At 53.3% G+C, this 27,709-nt stretch overlaps 1 protein-coding gene across 1 annotated transcript in view; it reads left to right on the forward strand.

Annotated features, from left to right (window-relative positions):
- The window catches only part of LZTR1 (leucine zipper like post translational regulator 1), a 39,681-nt gene extending 12,949 nt beyond the window's left edge, over positions 1-26,732 (forward strand). The window contains exons 10-20 of the mRNA XM_054395754.1: positions 7,696-7,806; positions 10,526-10,618; positions 11,496-11,591; positions 14,000-14,183; positions 16,655-16,824; positions 18,059-18,215; positions 20,549-20,675; positions 22,232-22,381; positions 22,543-22,648; positions 23,396-23,476; positions 26,071-26,732. Coding sequence (XP_054251729.1) covers positions 7,696-7,806; positions 10,526-10,618; positions 11,496-11,591; positions 14,000-14,183; positions 16,655-16,824; positions 18,059-18,215; positions 20,549-20,675; positions 22,232-22,381; positions 22,543-22,648; positions 23,396-23,476; positions 26,071-26,187 — 1,392 coding nt within the window. The 3' untranslated portion in view covers positions 26,188-26,732. The remainder of the gene's footprint in view (positions 1-7,695; positions 7,807-10,525; positions 10,619-11,495; positions 11,592-13,999; positions 14,184-16,654; positions 16,825-18,058; positions 18,216-20,548; positions 20,676-22,231; positions 22,382-22,542; positions 22,649-23,395; positions 23,477-26,070) is intronic.
- Positions 26,733-27,709: the final 977 nt, after the last annotated feature.

The following is a 27,709-nucleotide window of genomic DNA, read 5'->3' on the forward strand; positions in this document are numbered from 1 at the left end:
GGAGATGTTCCACTGCCTGCAGCAGCTCTGTGGATCTGTGCTGGACTCTCTCAAGCAGTTCCCTGAGGTCCTTCTTGAACTGGGAAATAGAAATGGAAATAGAAATAAATGGAAATAGAAAGAAATAATAGAAATAGAAATAGAAATAGAAATAGTCTGTCAGATGGGAGTGGTACTTCCCCTAGTACCCTGTTACAGGCAGTGTGGAAGGTGACAAGTGCCATGAGACTGAAGAATCTTGAGGTTGTTACCTGGAAAAGGTTGCAGAATTTGAGCATCAGTGCCAGTGAAGCAGGGTGAGGTGCAGGGAGGTGGAGGAGCAGCTCTTGAGGAGAGGCAGCAGTCAGTGCTGTGGGTGCACTGGGACAGCCCTGTGTGTTCTGCATGTTGGGCAACCAAGCAGAACAAAAACTGGAAGCAGGTTTGGTGATGGGACCTGATCTGTTCTCTGCCCACAGCCCTTCACTGTGGCCTGAAGGGTGGGAAGAAAAATGATTTTTGCTTTTCTTCTGCTTCATCATAAATAGAAGAGGGGAGATGCAGTGGAACAAGTTAAAAATAAACCAGGAACTCCTCTTTGATGCTTTTAGGATGTCTACAAAATGCCTATGAAGATGAACTGCACAGCTGCAATCCTTAGCTCCTCACCCTTGCTGCTGGCTGTCTGCACATCTGTATCTCACAGAGCACACAGAGCTCTTCTCCATCCTCACTGTCAGATGGTCTTGGGAGCTCTGCTCTTCCAAGGCAGCCAGAGGAACACCACTTCTGAGCCTGTGCCTGCCTGTGTGGCACTGCCAGAGCTCCCTGAGGTGCCCTTTCTGCAGAGCTCCCAGAGGATCTGAAAAATGACCTAAGGAGATGTCTATTGGCTTGGAGTTTTCCCATTGAACTCAAAGTACCTTTGACATTCTGAAGAAGGTTGGAGCAGCATAAAACATCAGCAGGCACTAAGAGTTGTTGTGGTTCAGAGCAGGAGAGATTGCTCCAGTGCCCCTGGGGCAAAAGCAGAATGCCTCACACACAGGATTGGAGCATTGGGAAATCTAAATGGAAAATCTATTAACAAGCTACAATACTAAAATGTTACAATGCATAGTAGTGAGCAGAGCAAGGCATATCAAACCCAGAGGAATGCATGACCTGGGCTGAACAGAGAAACTCATTAAGCCAAAAAGCTTCACACAAAACTTCCACCAAGTCAGACCAAAAGTCCCCAACTCCTTTTCTCCCCTCCTGAGGTCTAACCTAAGCCTCAGGGCTCTTTCTTACCCCCAGTGCTAGGCTGGATTCAGGCTGGCCAGGCCTGAAACTGCCTCCCCTTGGTCCCTGGCATTAGACCTAAACAGGCCAAGATTGCACAGTAAAAATTAGTCAGGCCTGGAAAGCCACAGGCAGGACTGGAACCATCCTCCCCACCCCCAGGAGCTCACTGCCTCCAGGGAGGAGAAAGGGAAGAAAGATAAAGGCAATAACTTTGCAGCCAAATTGATAGAGCTGCAGGAGTTAGGGGAGGAAATGCAAAGACTGCACTTGCAGTACACCTCCTGCATGCTCTGTGCCTTCTGGAGATCTGCTTTGTGGTTCCTTTTTAAAGGCACCCAGTTCAGACTGGGACAGCAGACAGACAGACAGACAGACAGACCGACACAGGTGCAGGCAGCAGTCACAGTCTGTGCCACAGGAGAGGAGCTGGAGCCTGGGAAAGAGACACATCTATTTGTGGCAGAATCAAAAATTATGTTTGGAAGCAGCCACTGCCTCAGAGAGGATAGGGAGTCACAGGAAGAGGAAGGAAGTTCTCCCTGGATCACAGATCACAGATGTCAGGGGTTGGAAGGGACCTCTGGAGATCCTCAAGTCCAACCCCCCTGCCAGACCAGGACCACAGAATCCAGCACAGGTCACACAGGAGCACATCCAGACAGGGCTGGAAAGGCTCCAGAGAAGGAGACTCCACAACCTCTCTGGGCAGCCTGCTCCAGGGCTCTGGGACCCTCCCAGTGCAGAAGTTCCTCCTCATGTTGAGGTGGAACCTCCTGTGCTGCAGTTTCCATCCATTGCCTCTTGTCCTATCCCAGGACACAAGTGAGCAGAGCCTGGCCCTGTCCCTTCCTTCCTGACCCCCAGCCCTCAGCTATTGATAGACATTGATCAGATCCCTCTCAGCCTTCTCCTCTCCAGACTAACCACCCCCAGGGCTCTCAGCCTCTCCTCCCCAGGCGGTGCTCCAGGCCCTTCCTCATCCTTGTAGCCCTCCCCTGGACTTTCTCCAGCAGTTCCCTGTCCCTCTTGCACTGGGGAGCCCAGACCTGGATGCAGTATTGCAGGTGAGATCTCACCAGGGCAGAGTAGAGGAGGAGATGATGCTCAAAGCAGGGCAGTGTGTGAGGGTCACTCCCTGGTCACCCATGAGCCACCATCACCTCCCCAGTGGCTGTGGGTGCCAGCAGGCTCTTTGCTGAAGTTACAAGAGAAAGCTCTAGGACTTGGCCTGTGACACATCTCAGCATCACAATTAGGCCTTTCAAAGCCAAGAGCAATAAACATTTCTGACTTTCAAAGCTCCTTAATTTTTCTTTCAATAAGCCGAAAGGGAGGTCAGTGTGTTGGTTACCTCCTTTGGCTCCCTCTGAGACACAGCTCTGGGCTTGCTCAGATGGCTTGGAGTGACAGGCTTTGTGGGCAGCTAGGGAGGATTAAAAGGACTTACTCATCCTGCTGGGGATGAGTATGCTGCAGCCTCCCTGTGCAGAGATTCCTTCCACCAGTGAGGATCTCCAGGCAGGAGAACCACACTGCTGTGTGAGCAACCCCTCAGTGCCTGCAGGGAGGTCCCTAGCAAGACCTGCCCTCAGCTGTGCTGAGTGCAAGTCTGAAGGAGAGCTGCAGATGATCATTTCCCAGTGCAGTGAGACTGCTGCCTTCTGTGTTCCTAAACCCAGTGGTCAGGCTTGCATTCTTTCTAGAAAGTTCTCCTCTAGCTTGTAGGAGCTTCAGGCCAGTGAGCTTTTGAGTTTGTGCTCAGTGAGCTGGAGAGAGGCCTCTTGAAAATGTTGGTGTTGATGAGAACCTGGCTCCAGAGTACCTGTGGGAAATGTTGCCCAACTCCATTTCTGATGGTCAAGTCTCCACTCCTCCTTCTGAGGGATCTTCCTTCCAAGCTTTTAGAGGATTCCTCCAGAGGAAGCCAAAAGCAGGCCTGTGGCTGCTGGGCAGAAGGGGTTGGGTTCTGTAGCTCCCTCACCAGTAAAGAGTTGCAGCAGTACTGCAGTGAGGCTTACCTGGAATGGGTGTGGAGCTGGGGAGCTGCAGGATGTGGGATCTCCTGTGCATCTCATGAGGTTCAACAAGGCCAAGTGCAAGGTCCTGCATCTGAGTCAGGACAATCCTTGGTACCAATCCAGGATGGGACTGATGAGATCCAGAGCTTGTCCCAAGTAACTCACAACAGGACAAGAGGAAATGAGCTCAAGCTGCATCAGGGGAGTGCTGGGACCAGTTCTGGGTCCCTCATTCCAAGAAGGACATTGAGAGGCTGGAGCAGGTCCAGAGAAGGACAACAAAGCTGGGGAGGGGTCTGGAGAACAGGGCTGGGGAGGAGCAGCTGAGGGAGCTGGGGGTGTGCAGTCTGGAGAAGAGGAGGCTGAGGGAGACCTCATTGCTCTCTACAGCTCCTGAGAGGAGGCTGGAGCCAGGTGGGGGTTGGGCTCTGCTCCCCAGTCTCAGGTGATAGAAGGAGAGGAAATGTCCTGAAATTGTTCCAGGGGAGGGTTAGGTTGGAGAGGAGGAAAAATTTCTTTGCTGCAGGAGTGTTCAGGGATTGGAAGAGGCTGCCCAGGGAGGTGGTGGAGTCCCCATGGCTGGAGGTGTCCAAGCAAGGTGTGGCCATGGCACTTGGGGCCAGGGTTTGGTGGCCATGGTGGGGTTGGGTTGGTGCTGGACTGGATGAGCTCAGAGGGCTTTGCCAACCCAAACAATTCTATGGTTCTATTATTCTAAGTTTCTTTGAAAGTTTCTGGAGTCAGTCCCAGAGAGGACCCTGAGGGCTGTGCTCTCCACCATTTGAATGGTTGGTAGGTGCTCCAGCACAGGGAGGAGCATCACTAAGGCACAGCTTTGTAAGGCAAATCAGAACCCTCATGGGCATGGCAGGATGAGCTCAAGTTCTGCTCTCCAGACAATTTGTGATGTGCCAGGCAGGCTGCAGAGAGAGTTTGAGCATGAGGAATGCAAAAAGAGGAGAAAAAAGACTTCTGGAATAGGTGAATTTTGTACCTGATGGCTTGAATCGTGCCAGCAGGGTGGGAGAGTGTGCTGGGAGGGGAGGGAAGCAAAGGTGACTGATGAGATCTGCTTGTGAAAGCAAGGAGTCCAGCTTGGAAAGAGCCTCAGGCTGCAAATCTCATTAACCTTAACTAGAGAAAACCCTCAGCAGATGAGACTGGGTGGTGTGTCTGAGAGAGGGGTGCCAGCCCCCATGACCAGAGGGGTCAGGATTGAGCCTGAAATTCTTTTTGTCAGGCACTGCCTAATAGAGTAAGGAAATCACCTGGGCTGGGAGATCAGCTCAGGATCTAACTGACAAAGAGGTTCAGGCTGGCAGTGGGTCCTGGTCTGTGACTTTTAGCATTCCTGTATGCACTGGGAATGAGAAGGCCTCCCAGTGACTCCCCTGGGCAGGATTCCCAGTAAATCCTGTGGGAGAGACTCCCTGTGACTCCCCTGGGATTCACACGCAGCCCTCTGGAGTTGTGGCAGCAAAGCCCTGGCTGAAACTGGAGCTCTTGCAGAGCAGAGGTGCAGCCCTGCACTGCTTGCCTCCCCCAGCAGCCTCCAGCTGTGCTTCCCAGTGCTGGCTTTAGGCAGCAGTTGCCTCAGGAGGGTTTCCCCAGGTGGGTACTGGTTTGCCCTTACTGGTGAGCACACTTAGCACAGGCTTGGCTCTGCAGTGGAGTGCTCTGAGTGCTGTTGTCTCGGCTGTGGACACCAAGGTACAACAGGGAGGGGCTGCCAGCATCTGAGCAGAAGGGGAGGAGGTGTCTGGTGGACAGGGGGAATGGGGAGGCTCTCCCGCTCCTGTTGTGGAGACAGCTCAGCTCAGCTGCCCCCACACAAACACAGGTGGCTTGGGAAACAGGAGGAGGGAGAAGCTGTGCACAGCTGCAGAGCTGTGAGCCTGTTGGACCTGCTGGGATAGCTCACAGGACCAGAAAGGCAGCCTGAGGTGAGATGTGGTTGTGCTCCCTGGGGAGGAGCTTGCCTGGAACCTACTGGGAGCTGATGAGCCAGGAGCAAAGGGCAGACCAAGATGGGAGCCACTGCTTTGCCAACCAAAATAATTCCCTGATCCTCTGTGACAGGAGTGGGTTTGTGTGGGGTTTGGGTGGCTGGAGAGGTAGTTGTTAGCAGGGTTTGATACAGCTGATGTCAGCTCACCCAGCTGTAACCTCATCACTGGGGGTGAGGTTGGAGGTCCTGCTGATAAAGGTCACTAATAGGTTTTTCAGCTCCTGCAGAATGTTTGATGTTTTCAGTCAGTTCACCTCATTGGAGATTAACTACTTAGGAGATTACTGCTAGGAGTGGCAGAGGCCATATCAAACAGATGGTATTTGACTGTAATCTCCTCCTCTTTTGGAAAGGGGCCCAGCAGGAAGGCACCAACAGATCAATGTTACTCCATAATCTTCCCATCACAGCATTTGTTAGCACCAGCTCTGAAGTTCCTCTTATAAAGTGTCCATGAAGCAGGTTGGAGACAGAAGATACTTTGTTTATCCAGAGGAATCCAGATGGTTTGTGACTCTGGCACAGGCAAAGGTGCATTTTAAGGTCACCAAACCTGTGGTTTGTACATCTAAGGGAAAAAAAAAGGAACAACCAACCCAGGTCCTAGTTACTGCCCAGGGAATTGCATCCCTTAAAAGTTGTAGTTTGAAGAAAAGAAAAAAGTCATGGCAAGTCTGGTGAGTAAGAGGCTAAGTGAGAGCACTGGGAGCTGCTGTGGGGAAGGGAATAAGTCAGTGGTGATGAGGAGTGCCAGCCAGCAAGGCTGCCTGGAACATGAGTCTCTGCAGAGAGACATCATCATGTTTGGTGTCTGAGCTCACTGGAGTGGTGTTTAGAAATACCTACCAGGAGAGAGGGTTGTTTACACCAGAGGCCTTTTGAGTTGGTAGGCAAAGATTTAATGAGATCTGTTGCCTGCAAGACAAAACCAAGCCTGACAAACAAGAAAAAAATCAGAGGGAACTTAACTCTCAGCAGTGGAGATGGCTGGGAGCTGGGACAGGGGAGAGGTACAGCTGGGAGCTGGGGCAGGGAGATGTGCTGCTGGGAGCTGGGGCAGGGAGAGGTGCAGCTGGGAGCTGGGGCAGGGAGAGGTGCAGCTGGGAGCTGGGGCAGGGAGATGTGCTGCTGGGAGCTGGGGCAGGAAGAGGTACAGCTGGGATAGGGAGAGGTGCAGCTGGGAGCTGGGGCAGGGATAGGTGCAGCTGGGAGCTGGGGCAGGGAGATGTGCTGCTGGGAGCTGGGGCAGGGATAGGTGCAGCTGGGATAGGGAGAGGTGCAGCTGGGAGCTGGGGCAGGGAGAGGTGCAGCTGGGATAGGGAGAGGTGCAGCTGGGAGCTGGGGCTGGGATAGGTGCAGCTGGGATAGGGAGAGGTGCAGCTGGGAGCTGGGGCAGGGAGATGTGCTGCTGGGAGCTGGGGCAGGGATAGGTGCAGCTGGGATAGGGAGAGGTGCAGCTGGGAGCTGGGGCAGGGAGAGGTGCAGCTGGGATAGGGAGAGGTGCAGCTGGGAGCTGGGGCAGGGAGAGGTGCAGCTGGGATAGGGAGATGTGCAGCTGGGATAGGGAGAGGTGCAGCTGGGAGCAGTGCCTGCTGTGTACCCTCAGGAGAGGCAGCTGGGAACCATGGGGTGTGTCCCATGCAGGAGGGTCCCAGCAGCTTTGGGTTCCCACTTCAAACAGCATCTGATTGTGCATTTCCAACCTGAACTGGCTGTGCAGGGACTGAAGGGTGTGCAGGAGCTGCTGGGTGTGCAGGGACTGCTGGGATCCCTCAGGCCTTTGTGCAGTGTGGGGCAGCTGTAGGAGAGCTCTGTGGAGCTGGCATGAGGGAGGAGTGAGCCTTGATTCCATGGTGCCAGCTCGGTGAGCATCTCCAGTGCTGGGCTTGGGGCAGAGCCTGGCATGGCTGGAGGGGTTGGGCTGCCAGATGGTGCAGCCTCAGCAGGCTGTGGGGAGTCTGCCTTTGCTGCAGTCCAGCATCCTGCTGGGAGAGCTGAGCGTTTGCCTTGCAAGTTCCCAACAGCACTCAGGATAAGCTCCCAGCTTGCTCAGTCATCACATCTGCAGGAGCTGTTCAGTTCTAAAAGTGTTTTGTTTTCCTCTGTAACACTTGGTGCTGAGTGTGAGTTTGGTAACTGATGGATTATGTCACTGCCCTGGAATGTTGGGCCCTGAGGACATCTCACTCTGATTAGAGGGTGCAGTGAGCAGGAGGTTTTAAATGGGACTGGAAAGTATGTTCTAGATCCACTAGGAAGCAATCCAGTCCTAGGGTACAGCATTTGTGTCCCTTCGGACTACTCTGATTTTCCCTTCTCATTCCTGATCTGGTTCAGGTCCTTTTTCCTGGGAGAAATAAAAATCTTGTATTTATTCCTTCTTCTGTCCTTTTCTTCCCCTAGTTACCCAGTGGGAGACTCTTCCATGCTGCAGCTGTGATCTCAGATGCTATGTACATCTTTGGGGGCACAGTGGACAACAACATTCGAAGTGGAGAGATGTACAGGTTCCAGGTAACTGCTGATCAGCCCACAGCCAGCCACTCCAGCTCTGCCTCAGCCCTTCTCTCTCTGCCTCTGGGCATGGCAGAGCTCCTGCCCTCTCTGCCCTGGCTCCCCAGCAGCTCAATGTTTGCTGTCCTTGCTGCAGGCAGCCTTTGCTGTTAGCTGCAGCTGCCAAAGATCTCTCTTTAAAATCTCTCTGTAAAATCTTTTGAGATGTTACCTGGGCAGACTTTGTGCTAAGGTCCAGCTCTCCAGTGCCTTCCAAAGCCCTGACAGAGATCATGGCAACTTCCTTGGACAGATCGTTGCAAAGCGTGTGTCTTAGTTTTAGAGTGGACAGGAGCTCTTTTACCCCTCTCCAAAGGGGGGAAATTAAAAACACTCCACTCAGGACTGGAAAGAGCTGGAAATGGAAATGGAAATACTGTTCGCAACTGTACACAACAGCACAAAACCACCCAAAATACACAGGTTCATATTCATTGGAAAAGACCTCAGAGATCACCAAGTCCAACCTATCACCCAGCACCTCATGACTAACTAAACCCTGGCTCCAAGTGCCACATCCAATCCTTTTTGAACACCTCCAGGGATGGTGACTCCACCTCCTCCCTGGGCAGCACATTCCATGGCCAATTCCTCTCTCTGTGAAGAACTTTCTCCTCACCTCCAGCCTAAACCTCCCCTGGCACAGCTTGAGACTGTGTCCTCTTGTTCTGGTGCTGGTTGCCTGGGAGAAGAGACCAACCCCCTCCTGGCTGCAACCTCCCTCAGGTAGTTGTAGACAGCAATGAGGTCTGCCCTGAGCCTCCTCTTCTCCAGGCTGAACACCCCCAGCTCCCTCAGCCTCTCCTCACAGGGTTTGTGCTCCAGACCCCTCCCCAGCTTCGTTGCTCTTCTCTGGACACGTTCCAGTACCTCAGCATCTCTCTTGAACTGAGGAGCCCAGAACTGGACACAGGACTCAAGGTGTGGCCTGACCAGAGCTGAGTACAGGGGAAGAATAACCTCCCTTGTCCTGCTGGCTGCACTATTGCTGCTCCAGGCCAGGATGCCATTGGCCTTCTTGGCCACCTGGGCACACTGCTGGCTCCTGTTCAGCTGCTGTCAATCAGTACCCCCAGGTCCCTTTCTGCCTCCCACTCCGACCCCAGCCTGTAGTGCTGCTTGGGATTTCTTGTAGCCAAAGTGCAGCACCTGGCACTTGGACTTGTTAAATGCCATCCTGTTGGACTCTGCCCATCTGTCCAGCCTGGCAAGGTCCCTCTGGAGAGCCTCCTACCCTCTAAGAGATCAAGTCCTGCTCCCAACTTGGTGTCATCTGCAAACTTACTCATGGTGAATTCAACCCCCTCATCCAGATCATCAATAAAGATATTGAACAGGATGGGGCCCAGCACTGATCCCTGGGGAACACCACTAGTGCCTGGCTGCCAGCTGGCAGTGACACCATTCACCACCACTTCCAGCTGGCAGCCAGTCACTAGTGGTGTATTCCATCCCATCATGCCTGCAGCCCCCCTCTATGAGCACACAGGACAGGCTGCTGCCTTTTCCCCCTCTCTCTTCTCCCAGTGCTGAGCTGCTGTCTCTTTGCTATTTAGGGGGGAGTTGAGGATTTTGACCTTGAGCAGCCCTGGCTAATTTTTGCTGCATTGTATGGGCTTGGGTAGGGAGGTATGGGGGTGGGCATTGAGGCCTGGGGTTCTGCACCTGGCTGGGGGGAGGTTTTGGACAATGTTGGGCTAGGGAGGTTTAGGTAAACCCAGGATGGAGAGCTGGGCTTAGGCTGGAGAAGAGGAGGCTCAGGGGAAACCTCATTGCTCTCTACCACTACCTGAAGGGAGGTTGTAGCCAGGTGGGGGTTGGTCTCTTCTCCCAGGCAACCAGCACCAGAACAAGAGGACACAGTCTCAAGCTGCACCAGGGGAAGTTTAGGCTGGAGGTGAGGAGAAAGTTCTTCCCAGAAAGAGGAATTGGCCATGGAATGTGCTGCCCAGGGAGGTGGTGGAGTCACCATCCCTGGAGGTGTTCAAAAAGGATTGGATGTGGCACTTGGAGCCAGGGTTTAGTTAGTCATGAGGTGCTGGGTGATAGGTTGGACTTGATGATCTCTGAGGTATTTTCCAACCTTGCTGATTCTATGATTCCATGATAAGCAAAGATTACACTTCCCAGTGTCCCCCCCAGACGATCTCATCCCTCTGGAGGACTGCACTCTGGTTAAGGCATCCAGCCTTACCCCCACCACAGTGTGCCAGAGGGGGCTTGCCAGGATGGGCAACCTGAAAATTGATTCTTCTGCACTGCCAGCCTCAGGGTTCCTGGGTCGGAGCATCTTACACTGAAGTTTTATCTTCATGCAGCCTTCCCACCCCCCAGTAACTCTGGGAGTTCAAAATGTTACATTTCAAGACACCCCAGATCCAATCCTCCTTGCACTCAAGTTTCTTTTTATTGTGTGGGACCCTCAGACAAGTCCTGAGAGCAGCTGAGGCTCCTGGCCACCAAATCCTGAAATCTGCAAGTTGTGATGAGACACAACTCTGCCACCTTCCCCCTGGGTGATCACCACAGAGCAAGCCCTGCAAGGTGTTTGTCTGCTTGTTGCTTTCTGCCTCCTGTGCTGCCTGGAGGTTGGGGTTCATCAGAAGGTGCAGCCCTGGTCTGGGTAAGTGCAGAGCTTTTGGCCAGAGCACTTGAAGTGAATTCTGGTTTGTTTTTTCAGTTCTCTTGTTACCCAAAGTGCACTCTCCACGAAGATTATGGAAGGCTGTGGGAAAACAGACAGTTCAGTGACTTGGAGTTTGTCCTGGGAGAGGTGAGTAGAGGTTATTGAAGAGGTGCCAGCAGGGGGGAGGTTCCTGTGCACACAGCCTGCTTGCTGGGAAACAGCACAGGGCACTGTGAGTGTGCCAGAAACCCTGGGAATGGGCTTCTAAGAGCAGTGTCAGTGGTGAGAATCATGTCTGGCTGGCTTAGCAAGTTGCAGTGATCCAGGAGCATGCTAAAGCTGCAAAGGAGAAGAAACTTTCTAAACTGAGGAGTTGTGTGGATGGCTGAGACATAACCTGGGCTTATCAGAGCACGTTATAGACAGCTGCAGTGTGAGCAAGCCCTGGAAAGAGCAGGTCACAATGGTTTGCAGATCCATACAGCACTGAAAGAGCCATTTTGAGTTACTGAAATAACACAGAAGCAGTACAGGGAAATGATTCTCTAGTAATGAAAACAATTAGAAACAAATTTCCCTCACATTTTCTGGAGAAAAAGATGAGAAATTGGAACCTCCCTGAGCACTGCTTTTGCCAAAGAGGTTCTAAACCACTCTGCAGAGGTCAGATCACAGATCCTCAACAGCAGATGATGAAGACCAGTAGCAAACTGCTGTTTTGAAAAGGGAAAATCAGATGCACCATTAAGAAGCAGCATCTGTGACACTGAACCTATGCAACAGCTTCCACTCAGTGAACATCAGAAAGGCTCTTCCCAAGTGTTGTTTGCCATCAGCCCATAGGGGAAGGAGGTGTTGGGTTCGTTCCCTCTGATGGTGCAGAGCAGCTGCAGGGCTGCCTTGGATTCTAAATTAATGTACAGAAAGTGGGAGTTCAGCCCAGGTTTCTCTGGTTCTGCCATCTGCCCCCAGCTTCTGATGTGGGAGTAAAAGTTGGATGTGTTCTCTTCCCTTGCCTTGGCAGAAGGAAGAACGAGTCCGAGGGCACACAGCCATCGTCACAGCACGCTGCAAGTGGCTGAAGAAGAAAATCATCCAGGCAAGGGAGAGGTTAAAACAGGTGAGACATCTGAACATGAGCCAGGGTGTTCCCAGGGGGAGCAAGAAGGCCACCAGCAGCCTGGCCTTGAGCAGCAATGGTGTGGGCAGCAGGAGTAGGGCAGGGATTGTGCCCCTGTGCTGGGCACTGCTGAGGCCACACCATGAATCCTGGGTTCAGTTTTGGGTCCCTCACTCCCAGAAGGACATTGAGAGCTGGAGCAAGTCCAGAGAAGGGCAACAAAGCTGGGGAAGGGTCTGGAGAACAGGGCTGGGGAGGAGCAGCTGAGGGAGCTGGGGGTGTTCAGTCTGGAGAAGAGGAGGCTGAGGGAGACCTCATTGCTCTCTACAGCTCCTGAGAGGAGGTTGGAGCCAGGTGGGGGTTGGGCTCTGCTCCCTAGTCTCAGGTGATAGAAGGAGAGGAAATGTCCTGAAATTGTGCCAGGGGAGGGTTAGGTTGGAGAGGAGGAAAAATTTCTTTGCTGGAGGAGAGGTCAGGGATTGGAAGAGGCTGCCCAGGGAGGTGGTGGAGTCCCCATGGCTGGAGGTGTCCAAGCAAGGTGTGGCCATGGCACTTGGGGCCATGGTTTGGTGGCCATGGTGGGGTTGGGTTGATGTTGGCCTGGATGAGCTCAGAGGGCTTTGCCAACCCAAACAATTCCATGATTCTATGAATATTTTAGAAGAATCATCTTGTGGCAAGGTAATGCTAATTCTGCCCAGTTCTGGAAGTAAAGTTGTCAGGAAAAAAATTCCATCTGCAGAGACGGATTAGGACCAGAGCAGCATCTGGTGCTAAGGTGCAGTTGGGCAAGTGAAGTGCAGAGGCTAATTTGGGTTAGACAGGCAGGGGGGGTGTGCCAGGGCAGGTGAGGAGCATGACATGGGGCAGCCAAAGTTAATCCAATTGTCTGCATGTGGTGGTGTGGTTCTTGGGAGCTCTCACAGCTAAATTCTGATCTAGTGGAGTACCCCTGGAGGTCTGTGTACCCCTCCCTCTGGGGAGGGTGAGAGCTGCATGGCAGCAGGGATGGCCTGGGAGATTAGACAGCTTAGAGGGCAGGCAGTGTGAGGGGCTTGAGGTTGCTGTGGTTCCCTTTGCCTTGGTATCTCCTGGCTGTGCAGAGTTGAAGGTCTGGTGCCTCTGGTTCATTGCCTGTTAATTTTAACTGCTCACAACTGTTCAGCAGCAAACATTTTGCTGCTCTTGAGGAATTGGAGGCACACAACCTGCAGTAAGACCCAGGGATGCCTCATTGCACCACAGTTAATTGCTTTGCCACCCTGCAGCCACTGGAAGAGGCTGTAGGGAAAGGCTGCAAAGTGAAACTTGAAAGAAATAGAATGGCTTAAGATGCTTCTGTGCAGCACTTTGAGCTCTGGCTTTGCAAGTCTGTGGAACCTCGCTCCTGCATCTTTCCTTCTCCAAGGAGAGATGCTGTACCTGCTGAAGGCAGAAAGGAGCTCAGTGGAGTTGCTGTCCCTGCTGAAGGCAGAAAGGAGCTCAGTAAAGTTCATTCCTCCCTATTTCTGAGGTGCTGCTTTTGAGCTCTATCCAGGAGCTCACACTTGTTCTGATCCAGGTGTGGCACAGAATAGGGAACAGTAGGTCTGAAGCAGGAATTCTTTGTTGCCTTGGAGATAATCGTAGAATCAATAGAATCAGCCAGGTTGGAAGAGACCTCCAAGCTCATCCAGTCCAACCTATCAGCCAGCCCTAAGCAATCAACCAGACCATGGCACTAAGAGCCTCATCCAGTCTCCTCTTGAACGTCTCCAGTGATGGTGACTCCCCCACCTCCCTGGGCAGCACATCCCAATGGGCAATCACCCTCTCTGTGAAGAGCTTCCTCCTAACCCCCAGCCTAGACCTCCCCTGGCACAGCTTGAGACTCTGTCCCCTCCTTCTGCTGCTGCGTGCCTGGGAGAAGAGCCCAACCCCCACCTGGCTACAACCTCCCCTCAGGTAGTTGTAGACAGCAATGAGGTCCCCCCTGAGCCTCCTCTTCTCCAGGCTGAACACCCCCAGCTCCCTCAGCCTCTCCTCACAGGGCTGTGCTCCAGACCCCTCCCCAGCTTCGTTGCTCTTCTCTGGACACCTTCCAGTCCCTCAATATCTCTCTTGAACTGAGGAGCCCAGAACTGGACACAGGACTCAAGGTGTGGCCTGACCAGTGCTGAGTACAGGGGAAGAATAACCTCCCTTGTCCTGCTGGCCACACTATTGCTGATCCAGGCCAGGATGCCATTGGCTCCCCTGGCCACCTGGGCACACTGCTGGCTCATGTTCAGCAATCTTGAAGCTATGGAGACCCTGGGTCTTGAGGAGAGGGCAGGCAGGAGAAGGACCTCTCCTCTGGCTTGGTCAGCAATGTGTGTGAGCTGACACAGCCTCCCTGCCATGTCTGAGTGGGTTTTCTGTCCCATTAGAAATCCAAGCAGGACGTGGAGGAGGAGGGGCAGGCGCCGTGCCCGCGGGATGGCAGTGGTGGCACCGTGAAGCTGTGCCGCCTGCAGCCGCTGCTGGACGTGCCCATCCGGGAGGCCGAGGCACAGCCCTTCGAGGTGCTCATGCAGTTCCTCTACACAGACAAGATCAAATACCCACGCAAAGGTAGGGCAGCAGGGTGCAGGTGGTGCCAGCAGCTGGGCAGCAAGCCTGCTGTCCCGGTTCGGAGCGGGACAGGTTGCTCTGCCACTCCCAAAGAGTGACACTCACAGGGGGGTTGGGTAGCAATGGAAAGCGTCAATGGAAAAGCAATTCACATCCTACAAGAGCTACAAAGCACAGTGCTGAGCACAGCAAAGCAGAGGAAGTTCAAAGAAATCCCCAGTCTAAACTTAACACACAAGCCAACACTCCCCTTCTCCCCTCCTGGGGTTCACCAAAAACCCCAAGGCTCTTTCTTCCCCCCCCATTGCTAGGCTGGTTTCAGGCTGGCCAGGCCTGAATTCTCCCCCAACCTCCCCTTTTTACCCTGGCATTAGGCCTAAACAGGCCAAAGAGGCTCTGTGATACACCCCCATTGTTACCAGATAAGAGCAGAGAGGGAAGGAAGAGACAATAACTTTGCAGCAGATTTGTAAGGGTGCAGGATTTCTGGGTAGAAATAGGCTGTTCCCTGTGTGCACCCTCTGGGCTGGACACTCTAGACACTGCAGGTCTCAGCTCTGTGGCTTCTGTTTTGGAAGCACCCAGCCCAAAGGGCCCCACCTGGTTTTCCCTAGGGAGCAGGACCCATCAGTCCTGCTCTGAGTGCCTGGGTACTTACCTGAGACGGAAAGAAAAGCAGGTTTCTATCAAAGCATCCTGACAGTGCTTTGTTTTTTTCCCCATTTCTCTTCAAACATCAAGGAAAAGCAGGTCTTGATCGTTCTAAAGGGTGTGAAAAAAAACCCAGAGCAAATAAACAAAAAGTTAGTGGTGTTTGGAACATCACAGCCTGGAGGGCCTCTGGCTCCTGGGCTGGCTCATTGCCTTTTCTGGTGTGGTTTTGATCCGTTGCAAACTGAGGCCACACAAAAGGCAGAGGAAGGCAGGGTTTGTCATCTCCTCAAAACACCAGCCCAAGGGAATGATGCCTCAAGAAAGGCAAAATCCATTTGATGCATTCCTTGAAGATCCCTGAGCTCTTGCAGGCTGGCAGGTATCAGCCAGAGATCTCAGCTCCCACACAGCCTGGCTCGTGGGTTGGGGGAGCCAGACTGGGGGTACCTGGGGAAGGGCTGAGGACCTTGCAGCCATGTGGCACAGGCAGGTGGAGTGAGGCACATCTGTCCTCATGCAGAAAGCTTTGCTGCACTTTCAGCCCAGGCTCTTTCCTTTCTCTGAAAGGGGATTCTCAGCAAAACAATGATTTGTGTGCAGGTGTCCCAAGGCTTTCCCTGCAAGGAGGCCTGTATCAGAGCAAGCCTCATTAATGGGGGTGAGGCAACCTGCTCATGTGTGTCTGCTGGCATTGCCAGATCCTGCTCTCAGCTGCTTCACTGATCCTCAGCAAGCTGGCTTTGGGACAGGATCAGAACAAGGAAAGGCTGCTCCCACTGAGCTCTTTGTTACAGGCTTCCCAGGCAAGCTGCTGCCCTGCCCCCAGCCCCTCAAACGTTCTCCCTGGTGCTTCTCTCCCTGCTGGGATCCTCCAGTGGCCCTGTCCTGACCATTTGTATTCCTAGCTGTTCCTCTGGGTTCAGAGAGCAGCACCCTGGGGATCCCTGCAGAGGCTGAGCTGATAGCATTGGCCATGCATCAAATGGGATTTTCCAATTAGAGGGAGGGGAGGCACGAGGCAGGCAAGAAGGCTTTGCTCTATCTAAGGGTGGTCAGAGCAGATGGCCAGAGGTCTCCTGTGAGCAAAGCAAAGGCTGTTGAGGATTATTCCTTGAGTTGATGTCCCAGTAGTCCCCTTACAGTGGTCTAAGAGGGTCCCCACTGCCCCTCTCTTACTTCATCCCACTCTTCAGGCCAGCCTAGAGCTGTACACACACAAGCAGGAAGCCTCCATCAGGGTCTGTCCAAGGCAGGGAGCTGATTGCTGATGCTGCATAAAAGCCACAGCTGTCAGCAGAGCTGGGAGCAGCTGAGCTCTCTGGAAAAGCAGAGCTCTCAGTGGGGTTAGAGACTGCACTTCCTTTGGAGAGTTTAAAAGAAATCTGACTGTCACAAAATCCTTGTCCCAGACTGCTCTTGGGGTGACTGCTTCATGCCTCAATTTTGGAACCCTCTTTTTAGTCAGTTTGTCACAGAATCCTTGTCCCAGACTGCTCTTGGGGTGACTGCTTCATGCCTCAATTTTGGAACCCTCTTTTTAGTCAGTTTGTCACAGAATCCTTGTCCCAGACTGCTCTTGGGGTGACTCTTTCATGCCTCGATTTTGGAACCCTCTTTTTAGTCATTTTGTCACAAAATCTTGTCCCAGACAGCTCTTGGGGTGACTCTTTCATGCCTCAATTTTGGAACCCATTTTTTAGTATCCATTGGATTTTTTTTTTTTCCTATTCTAGGTTAGGTAAAAAGAAATCCTTGGAGAAAGATTCCTCTCTGTTGTTCTGTCAGCTCTGCAGCACTTGTCTCTCTTGTGGTTCCAGGCCATGTGCAGGATGTGTTGCTCATTATGGATGTCTACAAACTGGCCTTGAACTTCAAGCTGTCTCGACTGGAGCAGCTCTGCCTGCAGTACATTGAGGCATCAGTAGACCTGCAGAATGTGCTCATTGTGTGTGAAAATGCTAACAAGCTTCAGCTGGATCAGCTAAAGGTGAGCACTCTTTGCATGCAGAGGAACTGATCAGGCATTTACAGAAGTCAGATTGATGGCATTAATGCCTTGCCAAAGCTGGCAGCTTGTGCAAATTCGAGGGAGGTTCTCCTCCTCCTTTCCTCTGCCCTGGTGAGACCTCCCCTGGAGTATTGCATCCAGGTCTGGGCTCCCCAGTGCAAGAGGGACAGGGATCTGCTGGAGAGAGTCCAAGGGAAGGGCTACAAGGATGAGGAAGGGCCTGGAGCACTGCCTGAGGAGGAGAGGCTGAGAGCCCTAGGACTGTTTAGTCTGGAAAGGAGAAGGCTGAGAGGGATCTGATCAAAGTCTATCAATAGCTGAGGGCTGGGGGTCAGGAAGGAAGGGACAGGGCCAGGCTCTGCTCAGTTGTGCCCTGAGATAGGACAAGAGGCAATGGATGGAAACTACAGCACAGGAGGATCGACCTCAACATGAGGAGGAACTTCTGCACTGGGAGGTTCCCAGAGCCCTGGAGCAGGCTGCCCAGAGAGGTTGTGGAGTCTCCTTCTCTGGAGCCTTTCCAGCCCTGTCTGGATGTGCTCCTGTGTGACCTGTGCTGGATTCTATGGTCCTGCTCTGGCAGGGGCTTGGACTGGAAGATCTCCAGAGGTCCCTTCCAACCCCTAACATCTGTGAGCCTGTGAAGCTCATCTCTTTTCTGCAGTTGCAGGAGCCAGTGTCAGTGTGGATTGTCAGAGATTCACAGAATGCTCTGGGTTGGAAGGGACCTCCAAAGCTCATTCAGCCCAACCCCCCTGCACTCAGCAGGGACATCCTCCACCAGCTCAGGTTGCCCAGAGCCCTGTCCAGCCTCACCTTGAATATCTCCAGGCACGAGGCCCCAGCCACCTCCCTGTGCCACCACTTCCAGTGTTCCACTACCCTCCTGGTGCAGAACTTGCTCCTCACATCCAATCTAAATCTGCTCTGCTCTAGTTTGAAGCCTTTGCCTCTCATCCTGTCCCTGCAGGCCTTTGGGAACAGTCTCTCTCCATCCATCCGATCCCATGACAGGGAGGTTGGAGTGGATGATCTCTAAGGTCCCTTCCAACCTGAGCCATTCTGTGACAGCTCCAGCTGCAGTCCCCTGTGGGAGGCCCTGAGTGTTCTCCTGGCTCCTTGCCCACGCACCAGGGCACCATTTCTGTGACGCTGCAGGAGGGCTTCGAGCAGCAACCTGTAATTTGTCATCGATATTGTCGTTGTTTTTAAGGAACACTGCCTGAACTTCGTGGTGAAGGAATCACATTTTAATCAGGTCATAATGATGAAGGAGTTTGAGCATCTTTCTTCATCCCTCATCGTGGAGATTGTGCGGAGGAAGCAGCAGCCCCCGGTTCGGACACACTCGGAGCAGCCGCTGGACATCGGTGACTGCTGTGCTCTGGGGCAGCCTTGGCTGTGCTGCTCTGGCAGTGCTGGGGTGTGGGGGGCTGGGGGACAGCCTGGCAAGGAGACCACTGCAGACCACCCACTGGTGTAACTCTGCTCAGGGGTGTTCCCCACACTAAGGCAGGGCATGCTCCACTCTGCTCAGACCACACCTGGAGCTCTGTGTCCAGTTCTGGAGCCTCTCTTCCAGGAAGGCTCTGGAGGTGCTGGAAGGTGTCCAGAGAAGGGTCACAAGGATGAGCAGAGGGCTGGAGCTGCTCTGCTCTGAGGACAGCCTGAGAGAGTTGGGGTTGTGCAGGCTGGAGAGGAGAAGGCTTCCAGGAGACCTTCTTGTGGCCTTCCAGGATCTGAAGGGGGCTACAGGAAAGCTGGGGAGGGACTTTGGAGGGTGTTAGGGAGTGACAGGACTGGGGGGGATGGAGCAAAACTAGAAGTGGGGAGAGTCAGATTGGATGTTAGGAAGAAATTTTTCCCCATGAGGGTGGTGAGAGACTGGCAGAGGTTGCCCAGGGAGGTGGTGGAAGCCTCATCCCTGGAGGTGTTTGCAGCCAGGCTGGAGGTGGCTGTGAGCAACCTGCTGTGGTGTGAGGTGTCCCTGCCCATGGCAGGAGGCTTGGAACTGGCTGAGCCTTGAGGTCCCTTCCAACCCTGACAATTCTGTGGTTCTATGCTGGTTCTTCTTCAGTGAGCTGCACTCAGAGCAGTGTCCCCATCCAAACAGACAGAACCACAGAACCATAGATCTGTGAGGTTGGAAGAGACCTTTGAGACCATCCAGTCCAACTGCTCACCTGGAGCTCCCAACCCCACACTGCTGCTGAGCCACTGCCACTGAACCACCTCCCTCAGCACCACATCCAGGCAGCTTTTAAACTCCTCCAGGGATGGAGAATGCACCACCTCCCTGGAAAGGGTCTTGTTAAATCCTGTTGGGTTCTTCTTGCAATAAAGCCCCCTGGTTCTGTTCAGAGAGAGATGAGGCAGAAGGAGCAGAGTGGAACTAAGAAGGATTCAAAACAAAGGCAGAGGCTGTTCCCTGTGAGCAGCCTGGGAGGTGACAAAGCTGAGCAGGCAGTTGGGCTGCTCCTAGGTTTTAACCAGAGGAAGATCTTGCAAGGAAGGCTGCTGCTGGGGTCCACCTTGAAGTGTGGGTGTGTGCAGTGGAAGGAGATTTGATTGATGATTCTCTTGTGGAATTCATCAAGGACTGATCTGGGATTGGGCTTGCTCAGAATTGTATCATCATGACATGCAAACAAAGGAATCTAATCATGAAATGTTCTGAGGCTAGGAGGGTCAGAGGCATTGCCAGTGCTGGTTGGGAATTCTGCACAACAGTAATTGGGGACTGGAGAGAAAGATGGGGAAGCCAGTCCCAGAAGGTTAAGTAGAAAGCCTTTGGGTGGCCTTTGTGCCAGAGAGGAGACAGGTGCCCCGTGCAAGAGGGAGGCAGAGCCACCTTCTGTAGCCAGGGCTGGGACAGGGGACCCAGCATCAAAACCAATGAAACATGAACTTTGAAACCTTGGATCAGACCAGGTGCTCTTGTCCTCTGTCTTTCCAAAGGTTAATTAAAATGTTGGCTAAAAGAGGCCTTTGTTGAGGAGTTGGGGAAGCTTTTTCATTAGGTGACAGAATTTTGTCTTCCTGCTGGCTGGCAATACTGCAAAGGGTGGGGGGGAACCTGATTGCCTTATCTGTGGAGAGCACCTTCCAGTGTGGCCCCTGCCAGTGTTTGCTGTCAGCAGTTTGAAAGCAGAGCTGCCAGGCTGGGGTGGGCAGGCGGTGATGGATTGTGATGGGGAAGGATGAAGCTTGTTTGGCTCCAGGGCTGTGAGGAAGGATCTGCCTCAGGCTGTCCCCAGGGGTCCCAAAACAAGGCGGGGCTGGAGCTGTGGCTTGGCCATGTGTTATTGAATCACAGTCATTCAGGATGGAAAAGACTTCTGGGATCATCAGTTCCAACCACTGACCCTGCTGTGCAAGGTTCACCTCTAAGCCATATCCCCAAGCATCACATCTGCACCACCTTTAAACAGCTCCAGGGTTGGTGACTCCACCTCCCTGGGCAGCCTGTGCCAGTCTCTGACCACTCTTGCTGGGAACAAATGTTTCCTGCTGTCCAGCCTAACCCTGGCCTGCTGCAGCTTGAGGCCATTCCCTCTTGTTCTGTCCCTAAGGACCTGTGAGCAGAGACCAGCACCAACCTCTCCACAACCTCCTTGCAGGCTGTAGAGAGCAGTGAGCTCTCCCCTCTCACTTTGGTAGTAGCTGTGGTGCCTCTAACCACTTCATGAACATTGACTTTTAGGAACATCATTAATCCAGGACATGAAGGCTTACCTAGAAGGAGCTGGGACTGAGTTCTGTGACATCATCCTCCTCTTGGATGGGCACCCAAGGCCAGCCCACAAAGCCATCCTGGCAGCACGCTCCAGGTGAGCCTCTGCTGGGTGTCAGCTGCAGGGCTGTGGGTCTGGGGGTGGCTGCCCTCTGTTAGAAGACAGAGAGGAACTTTGTGTAGCATTGAAGTGCAAGATGCAGCTTTGCTCAATGGCTTATAATAAGCAACAATGATTAATTTTTTTTTCAGTTTGATACCCAGCAGGGAGGAAATTAAAGCTGTAGAGGTTCTCTGGAGGGGGTGTAAGAAGCTGCCCTGTAAGACAAAGGATCTGTAAGAGCAGAGGAAGGGTGGAAGATTCTGCCACTTTGCCCTGCTCTGGTGAGACCTCACCTGGAGTACTGCATCCAGCTCTGGAGCCCTCCACACAGGAAGGACATGGACCTGGTGGAGTGGAAACAGAGGAGACCATGAAAATGATCAGGGGGCTGGAGAACCTCTGCTATGAGGACAGGCTGAGGGAGCTGGAGGTGTTCAGCCTGGAGAAGAGAAGGCTCCAGGGGGACCATAGAGCTGCCTTCCAGTACCTGAAGGGGCTACAAGAAGGCTGCAGAGGGACTGTTCCCAAAGGCCTGCAGGGACAGGACCAGGGGCAATGGTTTGAAATCAGAGCAGAGCAGATTGAGATTGGATGTGAGGAACAAGTTCTGCACCAGGAGGCTGCTGGAGCACTGCAACAGGTTGCCCAGGGAGGTGGTTGAGGCTCCATGCCTGGAGATACTCAAGGTGAGGCCGGACAGGACTCTGGGCAACCTGAGCTAGTGGAGGATGTCCCTGCTGAGTGCAGGGGGGTTGGACTGGATGAGCTTTGGAGGTCCCTTCCAACCCAAACCATTCCATGATTCCATGCATGCAAGGCAGCTTCAGTGCACTGGAAAGCAGCAGGTGTCCACTGAGGTCAGAAAGAGGCTTCTGAGGGTGAAGGTCCATTTCCAGTCCTGTGAAACTTGAATCTCTTTCTGCTATTTCACCTGGGTGTGAACAGGCATCAGAAGAAATGGTGCATGACAGAGGAGTAGATGGTTCCCCTGCTTTGCTGCAGGGGCAGCAGCTCTCCCTTCTGCCTCCTGAGGGAGGTTTGCCCTTCCCTTGCCTGCTCTGTCTGCCTGCACCTTTGTGTTCTGCCAGCCACAAAGTGTTCACAGCAAATTTCCCTTTCAAACCCTGGCACCACTGGTTTATTTTTCCCAGCCCCAGCAATAATATTCAGTGTCAGCTACTGTGGTACATTACCAGAAGCATTTCACAGCTGTTAAAACAACTCTGCATGATTGGCAGCCTGCAGACACCAAGGAAATTCATAATTTTTAAGCTCTCTACCAGCTCTTATGCAAATGAGATGAAAATCAAAGCACCAAGTGTCCTAATTTTCAGGAAAGAGATGAATTTCAGGTAGTGCTGATGGAAATTAGGGGGGGAGTTATATTTGCAGACAGACATCTAGGAAAGAACAATTCAGCAGTGGCTTTGCCCAGGCTGTCACCTGGATTTGCTTCTGTGGAAGCTGCAATGCTTGGTAGGAGCCCTTGAACACTGCTGGGCTCCAGCAGTCTGCAGAGCAATTTCCCTCAGTTCTGTTCCCTTCTGCAGCTACTTCGAGGCCATGTTCCGTTCCTTCATGCCAGAGGATGGGCAGGTGAACATCTCCATAGGGGAGATGGTTCCCAGCAAGCAGGCCTTCGAGTCCATGCTCAGATACATCTACTATGGAGAAGTGAACATGCCTCCTGAAGACTCCCTGTATCCTTCAACCCAGAGGAGCTCAAGGTCCCTGCCTCCTGCCCTGCCTGCTTTGGGTTCTTTGGCAGGGCTGCTCTGTGGGGTGCTGCATTTTCACCTGGCTTGTACTGCCAGGCAGTGCTGCTGCCTCTGCTGCACCTTTTCCTTAGTGAGCTGCTCAGGTACCTCTTTGCTGCTTCCTACTACTATGGCTTCTCCAACAACAGGCTGCAGGCCTACTGCAAGCAGAACCTGGAGATGAATGTCACAGTGGAGAATGTGCTGCAGGTAACTGTCCCCAGGTAGCTTTAATTAGTCACTTGACTTAGGTAGAGGAAAGCCAAAGGCTTAAGTGGGCACCCCCAGTGCCAGGTTCCCTGAGTCCCTCCCAAACTGCCACCCACTGAGACTGCACAAACCCTGCTGAGGACACACAGCCTCCAGCAGCTTGATTTCCTGCCCTGCTCTGTGTGTCCCTGGGCAGTTCCTCAGCCCCCACTGCAGACCAGTATCTCTGAGGGCTTTTCAAGATCTGCATTGTGCTCAGCACTCAGCTCCAGACTCTTTCTTTGGTAGACCTTTGCACCAGGGCAAAGGGTGGTGTGCAGGTGGCACTGGCCTTGCTGTATCAGTAATGCTGACAGGATCTGGCAGGGAAGATTAAGCTAACAAAAAATACTTCATGGTAAGAAAGCTGCCAGTGGCACCTGCTGGGTGGGCAGAGCCCTCTGCAACATGAGCAGAATCAATTCCAGCTTTAAATGCTTCTGGCTCTTGCCAGTCTCACTGGGGCACTTCAGGGACCTGGCTCTGAAGCAGCTCTGCAGTTTCCCACTGAGCATCTCCTGAGGACTCTATCCATCTAAAACCCATCTGAAACCCCAGGGTTGCTGTTCAGTAGTTTAGAACAGATGCAGGTTTGTGATGAAATCTGGAGCTGTTCCCCAGCTCAGGGAGCTGCCTGGGGCAGGGCAATGTCTGTGCTGCACGCCTGAGCCGCGCAGAGGGAAAATCTCCTCCTTGCTTCTGCTCTAGATTTTGGAGGCAGCTGACAAGACCCAGGCCCTGGACATGAAGAGGCACTGCCTGCACATCATCGTTCACCAGTTCACCAAGGTTGGTTGCATCTTTTCTGGGGCTTTTGAGAGCTGCTGTCCTGTGTCCCTGCGGTGGTTAAAGACAATTTAGTGCAGGAACCATTTCCTCCCGAGACAGCTGAGTGCTGCCTGCCTGTCACTGCCACTCCCTGCAGGACAAGCCTGCTGGGGATACTGGTCACAGCAAAAATAAGTGAAAGGCTGGAACAGCCTGGTCTGGAAATGTGAAGTCCTTCCAGAAGAGAAGCTTTCCAGCATTGCTTTCCTTTCCCCTTGTTCCAGCTGTTCACTTTGTGCCATTGCTGTGTTCTTGTGTGTGTGGCAGGAGCAGTACTGAGGGCACAAATCTGTTCCCTGTGTGCTGCTCATATTTCTTCTGAAGTGTTCCCTGTCATGGATCTTCTGCTGCCACGTGCTCGGAAGGCAAACTGCCAGGTGCTGGTGCAGTTGCCATTGCTGTGCTCTCTGTAGGCTCCGTGTCTGGGTGATGCATTGGCCAGAGGAAGGGTCAAGAGCCTGAAGTGCTGATGTTCCTGTTCTCACCCTGAGATAAGGATATTGTCATGGAGGTGTTCCTGTGAGCTATGAGCCCTCCACCAGAGCTCCCCAGCCTGTGAGCAGTTCATTGCACACCTTATTGGCATTGTGGGAATGGGTAAATAAATCAGGAGCTGGGATTTCTGGATGCTGCACTCTTGCTGATAACAATTCCCCAGTCAGCACCCAGCTGCCTCCCTTTTCTCTGAGTAAACTCCAGGGAAGGAGAGCAGGGCTGGAGAGGAGACAGAGAGGGGCTCCTTGTTAAGTGCCTGATTGCCCACCTGGGGTATTTTACAGTCAGAAATAACTCCAAATGCATGAAAAGCTTTGAGAGTGGAGCCAGCATCCAGGAATTGCACTCCCAGTAAGAGTCCCCAGCACAAGGTTCCACCTCCTGCCTTCATCTGAAGAGTTTTCTGGCCTGAATGCTGCAGAGGGACATGGAGCATGGTCCCACAGCCTGTCCCACAGGACAGCTTGGTGGCTTGGGACATCTCCTGGGGTTTGGGGTCCCTGCATTACAGTCCCCAAGAGCTGAAACCTCACGGCCTCAACTCCCCACGTGAGGCCACAGGAGACTGGGGGGAGTCTGCCCAGGCCGTGCCAGGGAACAGCCATTGCACCATTGCAGCTGCTCTGGTAACTGCTCACCAGGATGTGTGCAAATATTTGCTGTTTAAGCTGCTGCCTGCTAGAAACTTCTCATCCAGCCATGGCTGGAAGCCTGTCCAGCAGCTGTGCCCCAAGAGCTCTCATTGTGCAGTGTTTTCCTGTGGCCTGAGAGCCTCCAGTGTGTGATTTCTGGCCCAGCGCAGGGGGCCTGGGCACCAGCAATCACTGTCCTGCCCAGGGTGAGCCACAGGCCTGAAGGGAGGATTTGTTCTGGCTGCACAAAGCTGTGGGGTCACCAAGGTGAAGGCAGCCTGGGGTATGGCTGCTGAGGTCTCCTCTTCTCCCAGCTCCCTTAATGCTCCTCCCAGCTGGGATTGCTGAGGAGCTCTCCCCACAGCAGGAGGGTTCACTGAGGATCTGTTCCCAGAGCTTGGCTGCTTTGGGCCCCGTGGTTGAGGCTCTCCTGTGTCAGTGTTGTGCAAAAGCCCAAATAAAGCTGCTCTGAAGTGCTGAGATGCCCCCCCTGATGTGTTCCTCCGCAGCGCGAGCCTCGGGCAGGGGCAGGCTCCCAGCAGTCCTGAGGGATCTCCTTCCCTCCCAGCCCTTGTGGACCTATATTTTGGGGGTATTACCCCAAGCACATGTCCTGACCTCTTTCTGGAAGTCTCCTCAGCCATCTCCCTGCTGGGTTTCAGAACATGCTGCTGGAGACATCTTTGTTCTTCCTCACAGCCAAGCTGTGCAGAGCCAGGTGAAGATCTTCCCCCAGACAGTTACTGGTGGCTGGGCAGAGTCTGTCCCCAGGGCTGGGCTTGTCCATTGGTAACTCCAGCAAGAGGGGTTCCTGACTCCTTACAGTGGGGCTGTGGAGAAGGAAGGAATCTGTAGAGCTCCCTTTGGATAAGAGTTGAGCTCCTGAGCAGTTCAAGAGCATGAAGTTTGTGGTAGATTCTCAGCCCCTGACGTGGTGAAGGTTTCTGTTGGCTGCTGCCCCAGTGACCTGCTTTGACTGCAGGAGGCTTGCCAAGCAAAACCAGTGTGGGCACTGAGCACCATGTCCTGAGGAGCACACAAGAGTGAAGAGATCAGGCCCCAGGGCAGGTTCTCAGTACAAACACAGACTTCAATTTCAGGGCTGTGCTGGTGCCCAGCTTTGCTTGATGGCCTCCATCCGCAGCAGAGCTGTCAGCACAAAGTCCTTGCATTGGGCTCAGCATCTGCCCTCCTCCACTGCCCTCCAGCAGCAGTCTGGAGCTGGGCTGTAAGCAGAGGAAGCTGTGCCTGGAGCCCCCCTGGGTCATCCTCTGGAGCCCAGTCCCCACTGTGGGCTCAGGCTGTAGGTGCCCAGCCTCGGCCTCACCTGACCTTGCAGGGGCTGTGTGGTGATGGATCAGACATGGTCTGGGGAGGGGGTTAATTCCTTTCTGTTTTTTTTCTGTTCTGTTTTTCTTTTCCTTGAAGGTCTCCAAGTTGCCCAACCTCCGCTCCCTGAGCCAGCTGCTCCTCCTTGACATCATAGAGTCCTTAGCTAACCACATCTCAGACAAGCAGTGTGCAGAGCTGGGTGCAGACATATGACCTGCCTGGGGAACCAAACTGCAGCCATTCCTCACCAAAACCAGCACTTTACAGCTGACTTCTTTAGTTCTTTACCATTCCACACTGAGCACACAACAGAGCAAGGGTGACCCAGAGGAGCCTGGACAGCTGCCTTGCTCTGCCCTGCTTGGTCCCTTTGTGGAGAAGGTTTTGGTCTCTGTTACACAAACATCAAACTGAAACTGTTACAGGAATGAATTTATTCCACATGGTTGGGGGAGTCACAAAGCTCAGAATCCAGCCTGTGAGTACTTTTACACTGTGCAATGAAGCAGTCCTGAGTTGTTAGTGCTTTGAAATGCAGTATTTCCAGGGCTCTTTTGAAGGAAGCTCAGCTGACACAGCCGGAGGCTGCCGGGGAAAGTCAGATAAAGCCAAACTGGAACCGCAGTGTGCGGGGCTGGCGGCGAGGCTGAGCCTTGGACCAACATCTGGGGGCTTTCCAGAGGCTCTCCATGGCATGGATTAAAGGATAAGAGCCCTTTGGCAGCCTCCTGGAGTGCTGGGCTGCAGGAGGGCCAGAACTGTGCTCTGCAGCAGGAAGGTTGCAGTGCTCCTCTCTGCCCATCCCACCCCTGAATCCTGTCTCTCTAAGCCTTGCTGGATCAATAAAGAGTTAAGATCTTCTCCTGGCAGCCCCCAAGTGACTTGGCTCTCATTGGGGAAAAACTAAGCAGAAAGAGCTCAGAGTGTGCTGAAGGTCACTTTGGTTAAAATAAGTGAGCTGCATCTCATTACTAATTTTGTGCTGAAGTGCCTTCCTTGGGGCCTTTGCAGGAAGGTGAATGAAGGCAGAGCACCCTCCCAGCCAGTTCAGAGGCAGCTGCTCTGCCCTCCCAGCTGCACCACACTGGATGCTTCCCGGGCTCTGGGGAGGGCTGGGGAGAGCATCTTTGCCTCTCCCTGCTGCAGAATGAGGCTGGGGACTGCTGGAGATCAGCTGGTGCTGGTGAAATGTCTGCTGGCAGAGCTGCCTCCAGCCCTGCTGAGAGCCCCCAAGGCAGCCCAGAGAGGAGGGAGTGACAGAAGCTGAGAAGCAAAGTCTTGTCCTGCCTGAAGCTGCACCAGCTGACAGTGGTGTGAAGCAGAAGGCAGTACTGAGGTGGTGCTGCTCTGCCTTGCATGTCTAGGATGGCAGCAGCTGGCTGGAGCTGGAGCAGTGCAAGATTCCTCCTGGGAAATGCAGCCACCCAGCCCTGCCCTTCCCTGCCATCGTTCTTAGTTCAGGCCAGTGAAGTGTCCCTGGTGCAGCAGGAGGTGTGAGCCCCTGCTCAGCACCCTGTGGCGGGACACAGGTGGTGCTTGGCATGCTGAGGGCACTGGCTCCATGTCACTTCATTTGCTGCAGGGGAAAGCTTTGAGGATTTCTCACTCACTCCCAGGTGAGGGCTTGCTGGGGTCAGTCAGACCAGGGGTGATAGATGCATCTGAGAGCCCAGGGTTCGTTTCAACCTGAGGGATGGTTTCCAGATGCCTTGTTGCTAATGATTGTCTCTTGGTG

Source organism: Indicator indicator, chromosome 35 (assembly GCF_027791375.1).
Source record: "Indicator indicator isolate 239-I01 chromosome 35, UM_Iind_1.1, whole genome shotgun sequence".
NCBI lineage: Eukaryota > Metazoa > Chordata > Aves > Piciformes > Indicatoridae > Indicator > Indicator indicator.